Raw genomic sequence first — 18,512 nt, 5'->3', positions numbered from 1 at the left:
AGAGGTCTGTTGCTCTGTTACCTGTATGAATGTGTATGACAATGTGGGTGTTTTGTCATAAATTATTGCGTTGCCCCTCCTCTCTTTGGGTTGATGTAGGTGGATAACGGTTGTAGTGGCAGCCGAGCGATGGCTCATTGGCCGCAACCGCGATGAAGTCGTACTTAGTTGTGACATGCTTGGAGCACGATCCAACTCGTTGGTTAAGGCATCAATCTCGAATTCGAGCTCTTCTTCAGAGACTGACGACCACGGACGCTAAATGTGAGTAGGAATTATTATGAGGTTAGTTCGAGAAGATCACGATGGTTTCTGGTTGGTTAGATTTGGTTTTAGGATTTCCATCGAACAGAATGGCCAAAATGGTTGTGGTGGTTACTTCTCTTCATCGGATATACCACACTTATCGCCTGATGATAACAATCTCATCAGGCGGGTGGGGCAAATATGATGCCATCAAAAAATGGAACAGAACAAGTTGGTTAATGCTTGAAAATTAACGACAAAAAACAACAAAAGAGTGTTGGTAGTGGTAATTTGGAACGCGAAACGCAAGAAAAAGGAAAGACAAGTTGGTAATGAGAAGAGATGATGGCTTGAACTCTACACATCATTTTTGGTTGTGAAATGAAGAGGCTCACCCCATTAGCCTTACCTGCTCTGGAATTAATCCGTCACTCTCTGAGAAACTCGAATCCAGGGGCTCTCCCATGCTGGTCTGTCGTCCCAAGGGTTTTCTAGCCGGAGGATGTTGCAATCCTCGGTCAGCACTCGCTACTCGTCTCATTTGATCAGTCATTCCGTGGTGACCTCGCTCGTCGCGGTCACTAGAAACCACTCGACGAATGAGACGTGGCTGGCCTGGCGGACTTGGCGCTTGTCTCTTGGTGGATGCCTTTCGAGCGGGCGGAATGGGACGATGAGATCCATGTTGACTCATGGCTGCCGCCGAGTTCATCACTTTGGGTGGCCTTGGGCGCTGAAGGCTTCCAATGCGATTGGCATCATCGGTGATCTCACCCTCAGAAATTGACACTCGGTTGGGACGTTTAGATCGACCAACACTGTGGTCTCGGCGACTCAAAGTCGAGGTCGATGGAGCTCGATCCAAAACAGGGGCGGGTCGACTTGGACTGGGTGGAAGAGCATACATGGACTTGAACTGAGATGATTTATAAAAATCTCGGATAGAGTCAATGGTAGCTCCTGGGGGCAGACTCTGGCCTCGTTCCCTATCCTCAACACTGCTATAATCGTCATTTTGGCGTCGGTGATCATACGCCACGCTGCTACCTCGGCGGTCCACCCGTTGATTGTAAGAGCTCGAGTCATCCCCCCGGTATTCTGTGAACTTGGACAATCTGTCCTCCGACTCCTCCGTGGCACGAATGGATGGACTTGAGTGCTCTCGACGGAAGTCGTTGTGGACCCGCCTTATGTCTTTGATTGGGTGGCGGGCTGAGGTTTGGGCTCGATTGCTAGGCGTTCTCTCAACCTGCCTCGGTGGTCCACTGTGGTTAGTGGCTCTGCGGATCACATTACCGATGATCTCTTTAGCTGGACTCGATCTCGATCGCGGGGGTCGAGTGGGTGATGAACTAGGGGAACGATTTTGAATATAACTATAGGAACGAGGCGGTGCCTTGGGCTTACTATACCGGTCAGGGGATGTTTCTCGATCTGGACTGGTGCTACAGCCTGAATATGTCCGGCCCCTGCCCTCTGTGGATCTTCGAATGGTCCTTCCTTCCCTGTCCAACTCTCGTCCATTCAGATGATGCTGAGAGTGATGTCTCTTCGAGTTCACGGTGTCTGCATTTTTCACCAGCCGTGTGGATGCGAATCGGCTTTGCCCATTATACGGGTTGATCGACGATTGGTCCGAGTCATGGTACTGCAATGACTGGACTGAAGCGGGTCGAATGGAGCCATTTCCAAAATATTCAACAGGGGCTTTGTTTTTGGGCACCTTGTAATGCTCAGTCTCCGAGGATCGGTTACGGTAAGAGTGATGGTGGTTCTTTTGATACAGGTTACTATTGTTCTTGTTATTCAAAGTGTTGCCTCGGTACTGGATATTGTCGGTAGCGGTATTAATGGTGGTCTTGTAAGGCTTTCGATTGAACCGATCCACTGAAGCGACCCGATCAGGAGACACTACTTGGATTCTAGCTTTGAAGTTATTCTCTTTGTCGTCGTCCCTGTAACGATAAGGATCCGCCGATCTGGACATCACTCGGTTGTTGAGCTCACCGTTCCTGTAACTACTGGGCACATCGCTCAAGAGATCCTCCCTTGAGGACGCTCGAGAAGTGCGATGGTGATGAGAGGGAGGTTGATGATATCTAGGGTGAATGTCATTGTGGATGGTTTGACTGGCTGAATCTGCCAGACGCTCGTTGTGGTGATGCTTGTGCTTATCGGAGACGGCATACAATACTTCAGTGGGAGACCGAAGTAGCTCAGTATCCGTCATGCAAGTTCGCGAAGGCGATATTCTGGAGGGTGACGGTGCTAGGTTTCGAGTGGGACTTCGGCGCAAATTCTGCGACGAGTACGATGATGTCATGGTCGAAGTGATGTCATCGTCTTCCATTGCACTATTGGCCATCATTCCTCGTCGAAATTTCGCATCTTGAGAGAGCTGTTCCATCACAGAACTGACCATCTTGGCTGATTGACCCGGATTGCCTCGTGAGCTCACGGGCTGAGCGTAATGGATCACTTCCATGGAGGATCTCTTCACTGGAGGAATGGGACTAACGCTGGTCGATTTTCGGGGCGGTTTGGGAGGCGAGAGCACTTGATTTCGTTTGACGGCTGGAGGCGATTGGTTGTGCAGGTGTCGGTCTGAGCCCGTTGAATTTTCCAAACTGATTTGTCGACGGATCTCTTGATAACTGGGCATAGAATTCACTACACGACCATTCACCGCAATGTCAAGGTTATTCAGGGCATGGAGCCCGTACAAGGAATTTTGTTCCCTCCTCAATTGAGAGGTCAGATCATCCTCGTGCAGAGGACGACGACTCAAAGTGGAGGTCAGTGAGGATGATCGGTAAGAGTCCTCAGTTGCACTATGAACCCCACTACTTTGCCAACTACTATCCTCGTTGCTGGCACTTCCACCACTGCTCGTCCGATTGGTGATGAACTTGCTGCTCGTTTGCGTGGGTATCTTCCGTTGCTGGTGATGTTGCTCGAGTTGCTCCGAACTCTGTTTCCAAAGTGGGCGATGGTGATGATAACTCTGGGTGGATGAGCAACTCGCGTTGGAGTTCAGGTTCGGTCGCTTGTTGGTGTGAAACGACGCCGAAGACCCTACTTTACTGTGAGAGGGGCCGAAGACGGTGTTGGAGCCACCGGCAGCAGCACCGCAAGACGCCGATCGAACGACAGAGGAAGCAGAATGCGGGAGCACTCCTGTTGGCGTGCCAAAGCCCGATGAAGTCGAATTTGGAGTGGGAGACACCGAGCACTGGACACCTTCCAACTGAGTCAAGATTAAGCGAGCCTCACTCGCAATGTCCTTTTCTGAAGTGGGTGGTTCTTGTCGAACAGCACTGGCAAAAGGACCCGATTCCAGCTCGTCCCTCTTTAATGTCAAAGGCAAAGTCTTATAATGCCTTGGTTTGGGAATCCGTTTCACACTGATATCGGAATTGAAGCTGACCCGCCTCTGTTCGGAGGTCAACGAGAGTTCGTCGGTCGAGAGTCTCGAGAAATCGGATCGTTCCAGGGGGAACACGGGGGGAACAATGTCTAGACTGGCGTGGCTAAGAGCGGGTTGCTCCGAGGGAGTGGCAGTATTGGCGTGGACAGAGGGGGAGGACACTCCTTGCATCCTACCTCTGTCGCTGGCTAATTGTCATAATGGAGGCCGTGGATGATCCCCATGTCTGGCAGCGTAAATTTCCTCCAGATCTTGATCTGGATCAGGCAGAACATGGTCGCTCTCCGACGAGTTATCCGGCACAAAAAGGCCCTTTTCGATGGTCTGGTAGGTTGGTTCCTGAAACGAGCTGGTCAACGACGGCTCAGGATGGCATTCAAATTCCCCAGTGGCTGATTCCGATGACTCATGGGTACTTCTTTGGGTGCCAACACCTCGCAATTGAAATAACCTGAAATCGAAGCGGAGTTGCGATGAAAAAGAAGCATGTGTGTGTGTGTGTGTTCTTTCGTGGATCGCTCTTGGGCGGCTGCGTGCTTCGACAACTGAAAACACGATCGATTTTCAATGACCTCTCATTGTGTCTTATTATTTCTAATTGGCGTCTCGTTCTCATTGACTATTCTTCTTTCTTAATCCTTTCTACTTAACCCCTTTCCGCTTGCTTTCGATCAGGTGGGCCGGTGAATAATGTTACTACCACTACCCCCACTATCGCCTAAAGGGAGAGGGAGGGAGGGGGGGAGGGGGCATCATCTACTTGAGCTCGATATCGTGGGCATGTCTTCCCTTGAACTTGAGCAGGATGACCAAAAAGTGGCAAGTTGTCAAGGTCGCGAAGCATCGTGAACCTTCATCGTCTTAACATCGTCTTAACATCGTCTTAACCTCCTCTTCCTCCTTTCCTTCATCCGTCCGTTCTTGGTTCGTCCGTCCATCCATCCTCCATCCATCCACCCAGCCTCCCTCTCCCTTTAACAACGGGTACTTCTTGGAGCTCCATGTACTACGTACAACAAGCACCCTCCATCTTGTATGATCTTGACATACATAGTAGGTTATACATACTCGAGCAGGCCATCTCTCGTGATTGGGAAGGTAGTCGAGCGCAAGCAGATCTGTCAGTTTAGCGACTCCTACTCCTATCATGCCCTAGGCCTGTTTCCATGCTACTACTGTCCCTGCTTATGGTAGATGTGTGAGTGTGTGTACGATCCAGGTCGGTAAGCCAATGGTGAAGTTAGCCCATAACTTGGGCGAACGAACATCAACGACGAATACGACGATGAAGAGGATGATGAAGAAGAAGTAGTGGTGCCAATGGGAAGGATTTGCGATGGTAAAGTCGCCATCAAAGAAGAACGTGGAGGAGGTGGTTGTGTCGGAGGACAAGGAGCGGTTGTTGTTGTTGTTGTTGCTACTATTGCTGTTGCTGTTGCTTTGGATTCTGGTGTTGCCATGCCTGCCGCTCGAACTTCTTCTATGGACACAATAATAAAAGACAATCAGCAGGCTTTTGGGGCTTACACTTTTGGAACACCTGGTGTCTATTTTTGAAAAAACTTTCCTCCCACGCCAGTTTATGAATTGCTTCGTGTTACAGGCCATTAGCATAAACAAATCTAGTTCTCTGTCCTATGCATACTCCTTAAAACTATTCAGGGTGGAAGAGAAAACGCCTTCTGAGTCATACCAGAGGGTGTATTCCATGTCTTGCAGTCTACATGGTGTTGTTGCAATCAACAAAGCCGTTGGCCAAGAGTGTTCTGTTGCTTGATCGAGCACAAAACCAGAGCAATTGCCACCAGAACGATCCGGTTGTTTTTGCGAAGAATTCTCTAAACTTGAGACGAAACAAGGCGTTTACCTCTCATTACTTGACACCCAATTGGTTTTCTTTTTAAATCGTTCTCAATCAAAACAATGCTGAGCATGTTTTAAATTGAGATTTAATGGACTGTGGAATAGCTATTTGCTCTTGCACACTCAAAGCAACCTCCACCCGCTAAAGCCTTGCTATCCTCCATTATTGAACGAATGTATCTCACTGTAGGTCAAAACATAGGCCACGAGAGAGGCACGGATGCTGCATGGGTCTTTGCCATCATTAAGACATCAAACAAATCAGTGTAGTAAACACGTACATCATTTTGCACAGCCTTATAAGCTGCTTCCAGCCCCCAGAAGGAATCACTTAACGCGTTAGTGTGCCCCTCACCCCCAACAATTGGTCGTGGGGACAATCCTGGCCAATGATTGATGGCAGGAATGAACCAACGACCTTCTAGATGAATTTGGATCGAACAACTGTCGTCCAATTGTTGTACTTGTGTTCTGGAAATTCCTCCCGAAAATCATCTTTTTGGCACCTGAATCTCGCCTTTCCTCTTTCTCACACTCACGCTCACAACAAGATCCCCAAAGCTATCATCTCCATCATCCAAGACATCTATTCTAAGCCTGGAAACAATCACTATCAATCGATTTCTGATCACATCGGATCTTTCGCAGGCCGCTCGAAGTTATGGGATTGAAAGGCATAAAAATCTCACTTCTTGGTTGTTTTCGCTCGGATGCTGCTGTTGTTGTTGTTGTTGTTGTTGTTATTTTTTCTGGTCCGACTGCGGCTCTTTCGCTTTAGGCTGAATGAGGTTGACGATTTGGGTTCTCTCAGCTCCGATTTGTGGAGGATGAGCGACTGAGGTTGTTGATCAACATTGGATTCAAGATGAGCAGCAATGCTGTTCTCCTCGATTGTGGGATGTGGGTGATGAGAGGATTGGTTGGCTGAAACAGGAGGCCCCACCACTTCGTATTCCTTCTGATAGCAGCACACCAACCTGGAAAAATCAAACAAAAAGACACAAATCAGAACCAAGATCATTCCATTCGACCGCTTTTTGGTCAATTGTGCCGAGAAAAAACATCCTCCGTAGATAAATTTTGTGTTCTTTGAATCCCACAAAAAGAGGCGGAATCCAGCCAGGGTCGTTTTTTTGTGCTCATGTTTAAATTGCTTGGGTGTAGGATGGGCCGAGGAAATCATAGGGGACAGAGTCTTGAATAGTAATGAAATCGTTTCGTGACCCCCAACGGAGAAAATCATCTCATTCTGACCTTATCCATCATCTCGTGTGTCCATACACGACTTCACACTGAAAGACGGACTCACGAGGCTCAGATGAACTCGCGCCGTATCAATTTGTTTGTACGTAGGCCGATCAGCCAAATCTCAATTCACTTCAATTGTCATGCCCAAATGAAGGCATTTTAATATACCGAGGGAATGATGGAAACCGTCGACCACCGAATGATTTGCATATATTATTAGCCAAGAATTGAGAGCGAGTATGGTTCAGGCTTGAACCTCGGACCGCCCGCCTACTGGATGTATATGTATTACAGCCATATGTACTGTACGTACAGTATAGTTTAGTGAGTGAGTGGCCTTCATAACTCACAATCACAGGTTAGAGGAAAATGTGTTTCGAAACGTGGTCATTAACGTGACGAAGTTCTGAATGGAGAACTGCAAATCACACTCGTAAGTATACCAAACAAGCGTTAAACGGTCGGAGGCAAGAATGAGCTCCACTGAATTCGAAGCCAAGCTTTGCAAGCTAGGCGAGAGATGTGCGGAATTGTACATGTACATTTGTACGTTACGCACCCATTCTGCCAATGAGATCACCCCACATCAGTTAGTATTAGGCGAGTACTTGCTCATCTCAGTCTTCAACTATATTTTCAACTAAATTTTTCTGCAATGTCATTGTCATGATAGTAATGCAATCAGAATGTGTTGAAGTATTTTAACACGAAATACACCATATGATTAAGAAATTTCATGATTTAAGTACCCAAACTTCAATGCATCCATGAAGCCAAACGCAAAATATTTCTTTACTGGAACTAATGCCCACGGAACAATTAACGTCACAAAAGAGCTTTTTGGAAGGCAACACACAAACTGGATGAATAGGAGTTAGCTCAAGAATAGGGTAACAAAACCGTTTAAAGAAATGACTACCTTGAATAGGCCACATTAGCGCATTTTTCTCCTCCTCGCAATTTAAGTGCTAATATCATTCCTGCTCCTAATTATAGATCTTAATACAAACTAACATTTGGTTTAGCCATAAAATTATTTTGAAGACAGGAGAAACACTTAGTGTAATCGGACATGCCAAAACCTAAATAATTGAAGGAAAAAAATACTCATTGGAAGAAAGCAATAGTTCTAACCCAATAAAGATCTATTTGACCACGTTATTTCTCAATGCCTCTGTTTGTCAAGGAAAGTCTTGTCTCGAGATTTCAACGAATGCGAGAGCTGCCCACGTTATTCTGTGCAGATTTTGTTGATGAGAGGGGTCCCCCCCCCCATGTGAATGGTATTTTAAGTGAGTGTATGAATCAAGGCTCTTGAAGCAAGGCCATTTCGAAGACAAACCAGCCCGAATGGACCATTCTGGGCAGTCATGTCTTCAAATGAAATACCCAGGCATCCTGGCTCTCAACTATTGGACGGCATTACCTTTTTGTTAACTTTGTGTACCTATAATTGCGCACATTAACATTTGCATGACTGGTTGTGTTCTTCTCGTTCAAAGTGTGAAGTAATCATTCGTTTCGCACCACATTGGCTTGGCCCATCACATTAAGTCTTGGACAATAACTTGATCATCAAGATTGGCCTTCAGGTCCGTGATAGAAAAAAGGTGGAATTAAAAGTGGTTGATGCCCCAGGAAAATGCCAAATTCCGGCACACCAATTCCAACTCTCATCATGAAGCCCCCTTCACAAACAGACTTCCATGGTGCATTGCAGAAAAGGCTCTGCATTGAATCCCTTGATCCGGCATGACCGGATTCCAATTCTTGACTTGGCCCCGGGTTTTGTGATAACTTGATGAAATATTAATTGCCAATGTCTTTTTGTTCCACGGTTCGAACCTATCGGTGCCTCAACAACACCTCAATTGAAGTGAATGAGTGGCATCAGCTTGGCTCAAGACCTTCGCTCACTTCATCCGTCATGCAAAAAAGTTCTCCCTCATCCGGAAGTACAGTCCATTGAACAATGGAGCCACTCATCTTGCTCATTTTTCATACTTAATAACTTGAGCGCATTCCTCAACGTCACTCACATTCATCACCGACATCAACATCAGCAAGAACAACAACAACAGACTCCACCACAAGAAGAGTCAGACTTTTTTTCAATTTACCTCACAAGTCACAAGTGAATTGGACATACTCGGATGTCACTTGCGTGATATCTGTGACTACGCCAGGATCGGTGGATTCGGATGTCCGAGCTTGAACCAACATTCCTTCCGTCTTCCAGAATTTCAAGCTCTGGAACTCTGAAATCCCAATACCCCGAAAGACACAAGGAAGAACTGGCCTGAGCAAGTACCTAGATATGGATCTACACATCGTTTGAAGGGCAAGACGGGAAAAGGCAATGCCACCCGACATAGGTTCGGTATTGTTGTAGATAAAGATAATAATAATAATAATAATGATGATGATGGGGATGACGGGGCACAAGAATATAGGGCGGGGTCAGATCCTTAGTCATCTCTTGCCTGGTTTCCTTGCCTACCATCCAATCGACCACCGAGCTCACTCGGAGTGCTATAAATAAACTAAAGTTGGCTCTAACCGTTCCTTTCTCAAGGATGGTTTAAATTGTCCCGACCCATTCATTAGATCCGAGCCTTGGCCACCACCAGTCGAAACAATGTCCGTAATAATGATGTGCACTCCAGGAAACCCATTGTGGGTTTCAATGCTTGGTGCACTGGAATGTTCAATTGCCTTGACGAGCTATAAATTGAGTCTGACCACTTTGGCCCACCAAATCCGATCGGGCTTCATAAGTGGCAACCTAACCAAATATTTACTATATCTACCCAGAAGTACCACTTCTCCATTCTGGACAGTGTGTATGCCAAAGATGGGCATGCGTGAGACTCAAATCAATTATTGTATCCTTACTTGAGAGTGAAATGCATTTTCACGATTGGGATACCCGTCGCCGGTCACTGGGTCACTCGACAATCTTGGAGAGGTTGGCGTGGGCGGGTCAAGAAACCTATCGCCCAGAGCAGCGAAATGCAATCTTCACTCGATAGATTACGATGAGGATGTGATCAGGGCATAATCCGAGAATTGACTGAAAGAGATCGGCGGCGATGACGGTGGTGATGACTCCTCGTTGTCCTTACAATGAGTGGTGAGTGTGCTTGTGTGTCGTTGTTACGGTTGACTTGTGAGTCGCAAGATGATGACCTTATTGAGAAGCTGGAAAAATGTCCTTCCCAATCTTTTCATGCGTACTACTATATCCCCCGAGGACTGACTGGTTGTGTTTTTCCTGGCTGAGTGCTGGCCTGGCTGAAATTGCTAGCTGGTTTGTGTGTTCTGGTGCAATCCGTGTTTGAGGGTTGATGTGCTTGTGAAGTGGAAAATCGAAGAATGATGGGAGGGTCGACGAGGACTTTCTTTGCATTCACGGATCAAACCTTGTGTTTGCAGACAGAAAACAAAGAACCGTGGGATGAGCGAGACCACACTACAGATACGATATTGTAGCGCGTACAATATGTGAGAGTGTAGTATTCCTACTCGTCTACCGTGTATGTATCCTTCTGCAGCCTAATGCTACGAACGACCACCAACACGCCTATCTTGGGTTCAAGAGCGATGGATGGGCTATGTGGGAGGAGGGTGTTGATCACCAATTAGAGAAAAGCCATGCATACCCAACCACCCACCACCCACCAATGGTGCACAATGATGCACTCACTCACTCACTCACTCCCCCAAACGCTCAGAGTAAGTTTGCTATTTTCTCGCACGTCTCAGAGGCACTAGAGCACTTGGGAAAAGAGCCTGGTGACCTTATCTCTCGAGCTCGAAAGACCATCAAAACAATGGGCACCTCCAAACAGAAACACAAATCAACTGAGATGATTGCGGTGGCGGTGGTGGTGGTGGCTGTGGTTCACAAGTAGCACTGCACTCGTTCAGGTTGGTTTTAAGACTGCACTCGCGTTCGAGTGAGGTCTCTGATGGCCTAACGACTTCCTTTTTTCGGACCATGAATTTCACTCTCGGAATAGTAATAAGATGATGATGAGGGAGAATTGGAAGAGCCTCCCTCAGTGTCTCGCAATGTAGTCCATCCGCTCCACCAATGCGTACCCGGGTCCGGTGGATGGACGAACGAACTGTATGCACGTAGATGTCTACACACACAAGTATCCTTCCAAACACTTTGAATGCCAAGGGATGACTGACAAAAATGATAAAGGCTTTTTAGTCTGCATTAACGCCTCCTTTGGCCAAGAAGGCATATCCTGCATGCAGTGTAGTAGAGGCTCTGCCAAGCATTCCCAGCGGGACCAGTACACACTACCTCTTCCGACGAATAGTGACTGAGTGAAAGAAGAATGGACCCAAGAGTGCCTCCTGGACACGGGCAAGAACCACTTCGGCTTCAGCTTCTTCTCTTCTTGTACTACTCCTCAAGAAGTTGACGCTCATTTTGAAGACTTTCTCTCTCAATTTCCCCCCCCTCCTCCTTCGTCTCCTTCGTCTCCTTCTCCTCCCTCCGCGATCCCGAAAGAGAAAAAAATCCAGTGCAAAAACCACTTCCAACAAATCTTTCTGTGGTCGTCGTTGCCTCAAGCCATCATGAGGAACCCAGCGAGCTGGACCCTACGCACAAATAGACCCTGTCTACTGCGTTTGTCCTGATTATCCTCCTGAGGACAAGCCAAATCAAATTGGGCCCAGACCACGAACGAGCAAGAAACAAGAAGCCAGAAGCCAGAGCCTTTGAAGGCAGCCAATTGGCCTGCTCTCGTTCATCTCGCGGTTATGACGGTGAAAACGCGTCAAACGCCCAAGCACGAGCGAGGGGTAGGGCCAAACGCGGACCACATTAATAGGTGTAACAACGGGGTTGTTTATAGCCGGACAGTGGTATCACGGCCAGTGTTCCGATGGACCTCATCTAGCTTCTCCTTGTACACCAGTTCACAATCGATTCGGAAGTGAGGGAAACGAGGGGCATGACATGACAACCGTCATGAATCCCGATACGACCAATTCTTTGGGACAGAAACGACCGCTCGAACCGGTTTTGGCGAGGTGAACTTGTGAACTTGCCATCAACTTGATTCCACTGTCAGGTTTGAAGCATTGAGTCATTACTAGGTCACGTCTCTATAAGCTCTCGGTATGTATAAGAATGGAGCAGACGGAGCGGTGAATTCTGTACTGACGCATTTCATACGCAACCCAAGTCTCCGCGATTTTTGCCTTCCCATAATCTAGGTACTTGAATGAAAGAGGCGGTCGTTGTGTTGGACGCTTGGCCGAATTTCGTCATCGCTTTTCCGCCTCAGGTGGGTGTGAACTTTGAATTGAAAATTGAACGAGTGAGTGACATCACGGTCGAGCGAGATGAGATTCATTCACCAGATAATTGTAATGACTCCAGGCTAGACCCCGACCATCTTGAGCGATCGATGAGGTTTGCCTCTGTAGTAGAGGGAATTGTGAGAGAGATTAGCGCGATCGGCCCACCAACCAACCCACTAAGGAACCCCCCTAGAGTTTCCAGATTCACAAAGAGGCCTTAGATGGTTATCCTCAGGTGAATATTTGACCTCTAGCGACGTCAATCTCTTGCGTCAAGTCGCTATTAGTGTAACACCGTCACGATTAAACTCGCCCAAGGATTTCATAGGAAATGCCGAGAAAATCTCGGACCAAATGGGCTCGTTTAACGAAAACTCAAATCGAACGAACGAAAAGTGTGCCAAGATCAGGAAGTAAGATGTATTCGTCATCCCGTCAGGATTAAGCTCTCGCTTCACTCGTAATATGTGACATTCTCGAAGAACTTGATGACAAAGAGTCTAGTAGGGAGCAGAAGCATTTGGCACTCCAATGAAACAACCGCTTTATCATAAGATGTCTACGATCAACACCCTATGGCGTGATGAGGATGGCAACGACGACAATCATGATGACGCTGACGTTGATGATGATGACAACTCAAATGATATTTTATTTGTGTCCTTCAAGATTTGATCTTGATACCATCCATCTCGCGTCGTCAAAAATCGGACGACTCACATTTTAGTCACGGAACCCCGTAAATCAATTTGGGGGAAAAATAAAAAAAATAACAATGACTCCTTTAAAAAAAAGACACCTGCTGTCCAAAAGTCACACATAGTTTTGCATCATTCAGAATGAAGGAATGATCTAGGAATTATTTGCTGGTTTGCTTGTCGCTTTATGATCATCCCGTAATCCACAAGGAAGTATTCTCGGTTTTAAATCCAGTGACACGACTATCGTGCGTCACAAAAGAAGGAGGGAGGGCTCTTCTCCTCATCTAAACGAGTTCATAACCCGAACGACGAGGCTAAATTTGCAAGCTTCAGGAGGGACCCACGAAGAAACTGAACCGTCCGATTTTGATTTTGCCCTCTTCGAAGTCACAAGTCGAATTTTGTTTAAATGTCGAGGTTAAGCCAGAACACTAAGATCGCGACCAAAGTTTGGGGTTGCAACCAACTAATATAAATGTATATCTCTGGCCCTGTTGGATGAATAAATGGAGTTTTATATTGTTTTAGGTTTTGTTCAAATCACGGAATTAGAGGGATCATATGGCCAAGATTATAACTAATTTTATGCCAAAAGGCAATGAATATTGTAATAGATAACAACGGTTCAAGCCTCACCATTTGAATGTGATGAAATAATTTTTTTAATAAAGAAAAATAATGGATGTGCTGCCAATCATCTGTCTAGGATTTTCGTACATCTATGTTTCTTTTCAGCTAGCAAGCAATAATTTTATTAATCTATTAATAAAAGACATTTAATTTAATAACATTAAACCTCTATGATCGAAAATACCGTGGCGTTGATATCTCTCGGACTCATTATCTTGGTTTCTTCGTCAACCCTGTGACTTAAAATCTTTCGTCAATGTCATAGCTGGTACATATTTAGTGGCATACAAAGAAGTAGTTTTGAGAACGTCTATTTTGCAGGGCATCTCATCGCCACAGACCTTTCGTTCTTTACGCGGATGGGATCACCGTTTGGACACTTGTTGAGCATTTTTGTTCGCACCGTTGTTGCATTCCGTAATTTATGGTCGTGACTGCAGTAAACAATAGTGTATGCGCGAGATTGTTAGTAAGCCATTGATAGATCTGGATGTCGTGTTCATTCCCGATCACGATTCTCCCCGAAGAACATCAACATCAACAACAACTACCCTGCTTGGTCAAAAGAGATTCCTACGGTGATCAATACCACTAATCAGTTCAATCACCTTCGTCTAAGCAACATTGAAAGGCATAAGAAAGAGCTTGGAGCCCTAGGAGCAAGACGAAATACAACACACTAGTTGCTGTTCGCATTTGGCGGGGCACGCCCAAAATTAGATTTTGTGGATGAATGTCTTTGTGCGATTTGCCCAAAACGGCTGGAATTCAATTTGGTGTCTCCATTTTATTAGCCATGTGTCCATATACGAGGTAGGTAGGAGTGAGCGGGGATGGCTTGAGGCCCTTCAGATTGGGAGACAGGTTTTCCACTTGTCACTTGGCGAATGAGCTACGATATCTTCATGAGTCATAATTTGCACATTTCCACTTAGCAAATATCATCATAAATTACTAGCCAGCGATCCTTCCATGATTATTTTTTTTTCCTTTGACCTTAGGCCTGGAGGCACAATTCTTCTTCTTCTCTTCGTCTTCCTCCTTCTCCTCTTAATCCTCAGGCCCAAGTACATTTCGTACAAATACTTAATCAGTTGGATATTAGCATTGCCACCGTATGCCCAACCACAAACCTCATGGCCAAATGGATGCCATGATTTGTCATCTTGGACATAATTTGTCTTCCCAAGATTTTTTCTAGATGGGGGGGGGGGGCTGGACGCCCGTGACTGACTTTCCGCCCCTTTCACAGTAGAAGATATCATTCCGAAATAGTGAACATGTCGGCAGAGGAATGGTACCACAATTTTCCCAGGCAGACAGCCAATTTGGGAAACCGTGTGTGTTCTTTATAGGTAGGTGTATGAGTGAGTGTGTAGCGTGCCGGAATGGCGTGAAAACTCTGTGGTTTTGGTCTCCCTTCCTCCTGTTTCCTTCTTTGGTTTACTTCGAGGTTCCGTACTAAGTGGTCGGAGAGATAGATAGATAAATGGATGGATAGATGGATGCTATTTCTAGGGCTTGCGAATTATTTTCAGACTAAAAGGGCTCTTTTTCTGTCCTCCTTGTTTTATGATGTTGCACGAACTTGTCCATTTATTGCAGCGACTTTTTGATATGAGATTGGCCTGGCATTGCATACCTTTTTTCATCTTTCAAAGAGGATCCATATAATCTTGGACGAGAATCTAAGCAAGTTTATTGAATACTACCAATCACTTGGAGACATTATAATTGATCGTAGTTCCCCTCACTTTCATGGATGTCTTCCTGCGAGAGCGGATGTACTTAATATTGATGATTTCAATAAAGCGTAACTGAGTCGGGCTCAAAAATTGCACTTGCGCTTGAGGTTTCCACCAAACATATTTGTGTCCAAGTTGCTCCGTAGTAATTCATGTACAGTATATCATTTTCAAGACTAGAGGAATTGGGCCGTGCAGCCACAGATATGATTCCATGCCTAAAGGGCTCCAATTCACACAGAAATCATCCAAGAGAATCAAGAATGAACCATAAACCCAATTCTCACTCCCGAATGACAAAAATTTCTCCCACAAATTTGTGTGTGTCTGGCCGTGGTTTTTGGTCGAAATGAAGAATGATCTGCAATCCACGAAGACCAATTGGAAGATGCACGTGCAATTCAAGCTCATCGCAGAATGAGATCGATCCGTAGAAAAGCGGATTCACATTAAAGATCCTTGAATTCCACGGGCAATGAGGCTTCTTCTTCTTCTTTTACTTTATCTTTTACTTCCACCTCATGTCGACCGAATCACTTCAAAGCCAACACGAAGCACCCGTATCCTCTTCTGCAATGTTGTGGCTTGAACGAAAAGTCTTGCGTACATTGCGTATATACTCATACATGAATTTGATGCTCCCCGTGCGTTGGCGTCGGTTTTGCCGTTTCCCAAATTATGGCATGACTCTCAATTGGTTTTCATGTCATGAATTGTCAGTTCCCCCAGATGATAGGGCTGGTTGGCTAGATGGTTGGCAAGTTAACTTCATTTGTAATACGTACGCAGATCTCAGCTGCTTCAAATGAGGAACCAACGCCAAAGAGAAAGAGAGAGAGAGAGAGAAAGTAAGACACCGAAGTCAACCATCATTGGGATTGAGATGACAAGTGTTCAAACTGTGCAAAATGTACATCTACGTAGTACGCATAGTACGTGTACGTAGAAGAAGTCAGTGTCGCTCTCAATGAACGAAGTCAAGGGATCACAATGATCCATAAAATGACAGGGTTGCGATGCACTTACGCAAGTCAAGCTTTAAGGATATTGCCTCATCGTTGTGAATGATCACGTCAGGGTTTGGAAACACTTGCAAAGGACGAGGAATCTGTGTTAGAGCTTGTTAATCAATAGCACTTGAAGTGGCTGCCGTTAATCAAGATCAAGGGGACCCCCAAGGCTCCTGAGGATTTTGAGGATTCTATCTTGACGCAAGGTGGATGTAAGTATTGTACAACATATCTGATATGCTGTGTTCACTTGGGCGATGTTGCTGAGCGATAATACGGATTTTGTTTTGTAAATTTCCATCCTAGTAACCATGACCGAGAAGCATCTCCCAAAATCTGGAGGGATTTCAATTCCTTAATCTCTTCCAAGATTCTATTAAGAATAGAGTCCCTCTGCCAAGGTTCCTGGTTTTCGTTCTCAGAGATGACTATCTAAATATGTACCTACGTATATACGCAAGTTTGAGCGCTCCAAAGTTAATCGAGAGTGCCTCCGATCTTGTTTCGTTCCAGATGAAGCCAATTTGAAATCCCACCAAATGAGTCGCAATTTCAACGACTGGTTGCCCAACATTTGAGCAAGCACAAGCACAATCTTTATAGCACCATCAAGTCCCCTCTCTCTCTCTCTAACTGCACGTTGGAAGAACCATCACGGAATGGATCTCAACCATCGTCCGGAAAGATTTCATGAATCGAAGCAGCATTTTCCCCTCATTCAACAATTTTTTCAATGTGCGAAGGGAGATTTCTCCCATTTAATTGGGTTGAGGAGTTGGACTGCTGGTGAACACTGGTGGATTTGCACGCGGAGTTCATTGATGAAAACAAGCCAGAAAGCCAGGATACAAGTTTTTCTGGTTCGTTCACATCTACCGTGGGAGATCCAGTACACAAATAAGTTCACTGACAGGCTGACTCACTTACACCATGTTTACTTAGTCACGTGATTAGGAGTGAGAAATGAGATCAATGCGGGAAAACGCAACTCATCTCCTTGCCTTGAGAATTTCGTAGCCATAAGGGTCCTCTTGAACGAAGCGTACGTATGTAGGTGGTTTATTATTGAATCGCTTATCGGAGACGGCTCGCATTTACGTTGTCTTTTTGCCAATACTCCACGCAATGCCCACACATGTTCATGATGATAAGACCAATGAGGTCAACAGGATAAAACACTGGATTTTATTATGGAAACACCTCATTAATACTGAAACGAGACCACGAGGAATTGAAAGTGATCGCTTTTAGAATGAATCTTTGATCAAGTGAAATATGACTTTCTAGCGACAACTGTTGGACCTCAAGAATGTGGTCATTGCGGGGAGGCCGTAAAACCGTGGAATTTGCGCAAAAACTAAACTCATCATAACACTCTCGAATTAGCCACCAATGGAGTAAGTGCCCTTTTGTGGGATATCACAATACTGCACCATTATTTGAAACACATGGTTTTACAACTCGTCTTTCTTGGCCATAGAGCCACTCAGCTCATTTCAGGAGCCGGATCACTCTCACTAGCGTACGTACGTGCGCCTGTACGTACTTATACCAGTACATATCCGTGCGTTATCCCTTCCAGAGACTGTGTGTTCACTTGGTTGTATGTACATGTACTTTATGGCCAATCTAAGCGTCGAACAACCTCTGTGATCACTTTTCCGACTTGTTCGATGCTCATCTATCGATTTTTCTTCTACTTTTTGCTCTATCCTTCCTTACTCTCTCTCTCACTGAGACCAGTGAATGGAGATTTCGACGAAGTTCGCACTTGCTTGAGCAAGGGAGGCCAATAAATTTTGAACACTCATTTCCTTTTCATGGACTAAGTGGAAGGGGAATTTTGCAACCAGGTCAGACTCATTGGTTTTTCTTCTTCTACAATGTCCTATTGTACGTATATCGTAGTAGTGCGTACGTATATATGTACTGAACGTCGGGGAAAGGAGAGGGCGTTTTCCCTGTCCGCCTCTAATTACCACTAAAAAGAGATCTTGCGATGCGTGATGCATTTTGTCTTACCGTGGTTTGAGGACAGGATCCAGTCAGTGGCATGTCGGGTCAAAAACTAAGCTTTTGGTTAATTGTTAAGATGGATGAGGTCGCAGGATTTGGCAGGATAATGATAATCGATCCTCACGAGGTCAGGGACAAACCCAACAAGAAGCCTTCCTCTCTTTTTTTTTCTTTCGTGCTCGTACCTGGAATTCGCAGAAAAATGGAGCCATTATTTATTAAAGTTTATTTATTTCCTCCTCTCATGTCAACGACGGGTAGAAAATAATAGCCAGTTGAATGCCTCCCCCCCCCCTCT

At 45.6% G+C, this 18,512-nt stretch overlaps 1 protein-coding gene across 4 annotated transcripts in view; it reads right to left on the bottom strand.

The window, feature by feature from the left end:
- LOC131885497 (serine/arginine repetitive matrix protein 2-like) overlaps window positions 1-18,512 on the bottom strand; it is a 32,241-nt gene that overhangs the window by 1,760 nt on the left and 11,969 nt on the right. The window contains exons 2-6 of one of the 4 annotated variants that reach the window (XM_059233562.1): window positions 18,221-18,399; window positions 6,226-6,513; window positions 1,659-4,124; window positions 656-1,598; window positions 22-258 (exon numbers count right to left, since the gene is read on the bottom strand). In XM_059233562.1, the coding sequence (XP_059089545.1) occupies window positions 22-258; window positions 656-1,598; window positions 1,659-3,844 (3,366 nt within the window). In that variant the 5' untranslated portion in view covers window positions 3,845-4,124; window positions 6,226-6,513; window positions 18,221-18,399. Of the gene's footprint in view, window positions 1-21; window positions 259-655; window positions 4,125-6,225; window positions 6,514-18,220; window positions 18,400-18,512 lie in introns of all 4 variants that reach the window. The other 3 variants (XM_059233560.1, XM_059233563.1, XM_059233561.1) reach the window with 3 other exon arrangements.

Source organism: Tigriopus californicus, chromosome 8, assembly GCF_007210705.1.
Source record: "Tigriopus californicus strain San Diego chromosome 8, Tcal_SD_v2.1, whole genome shotgun sequence".
NCBI lineage: Eukaryota > Metazoa > Arthropoda > Copepoda > Harpacticoida > Harpacticidae > Tigriopus > Tigriopus californicus.
This window is presented reverse-complemented; position numbering and strand designations above follow the sequence as displayed.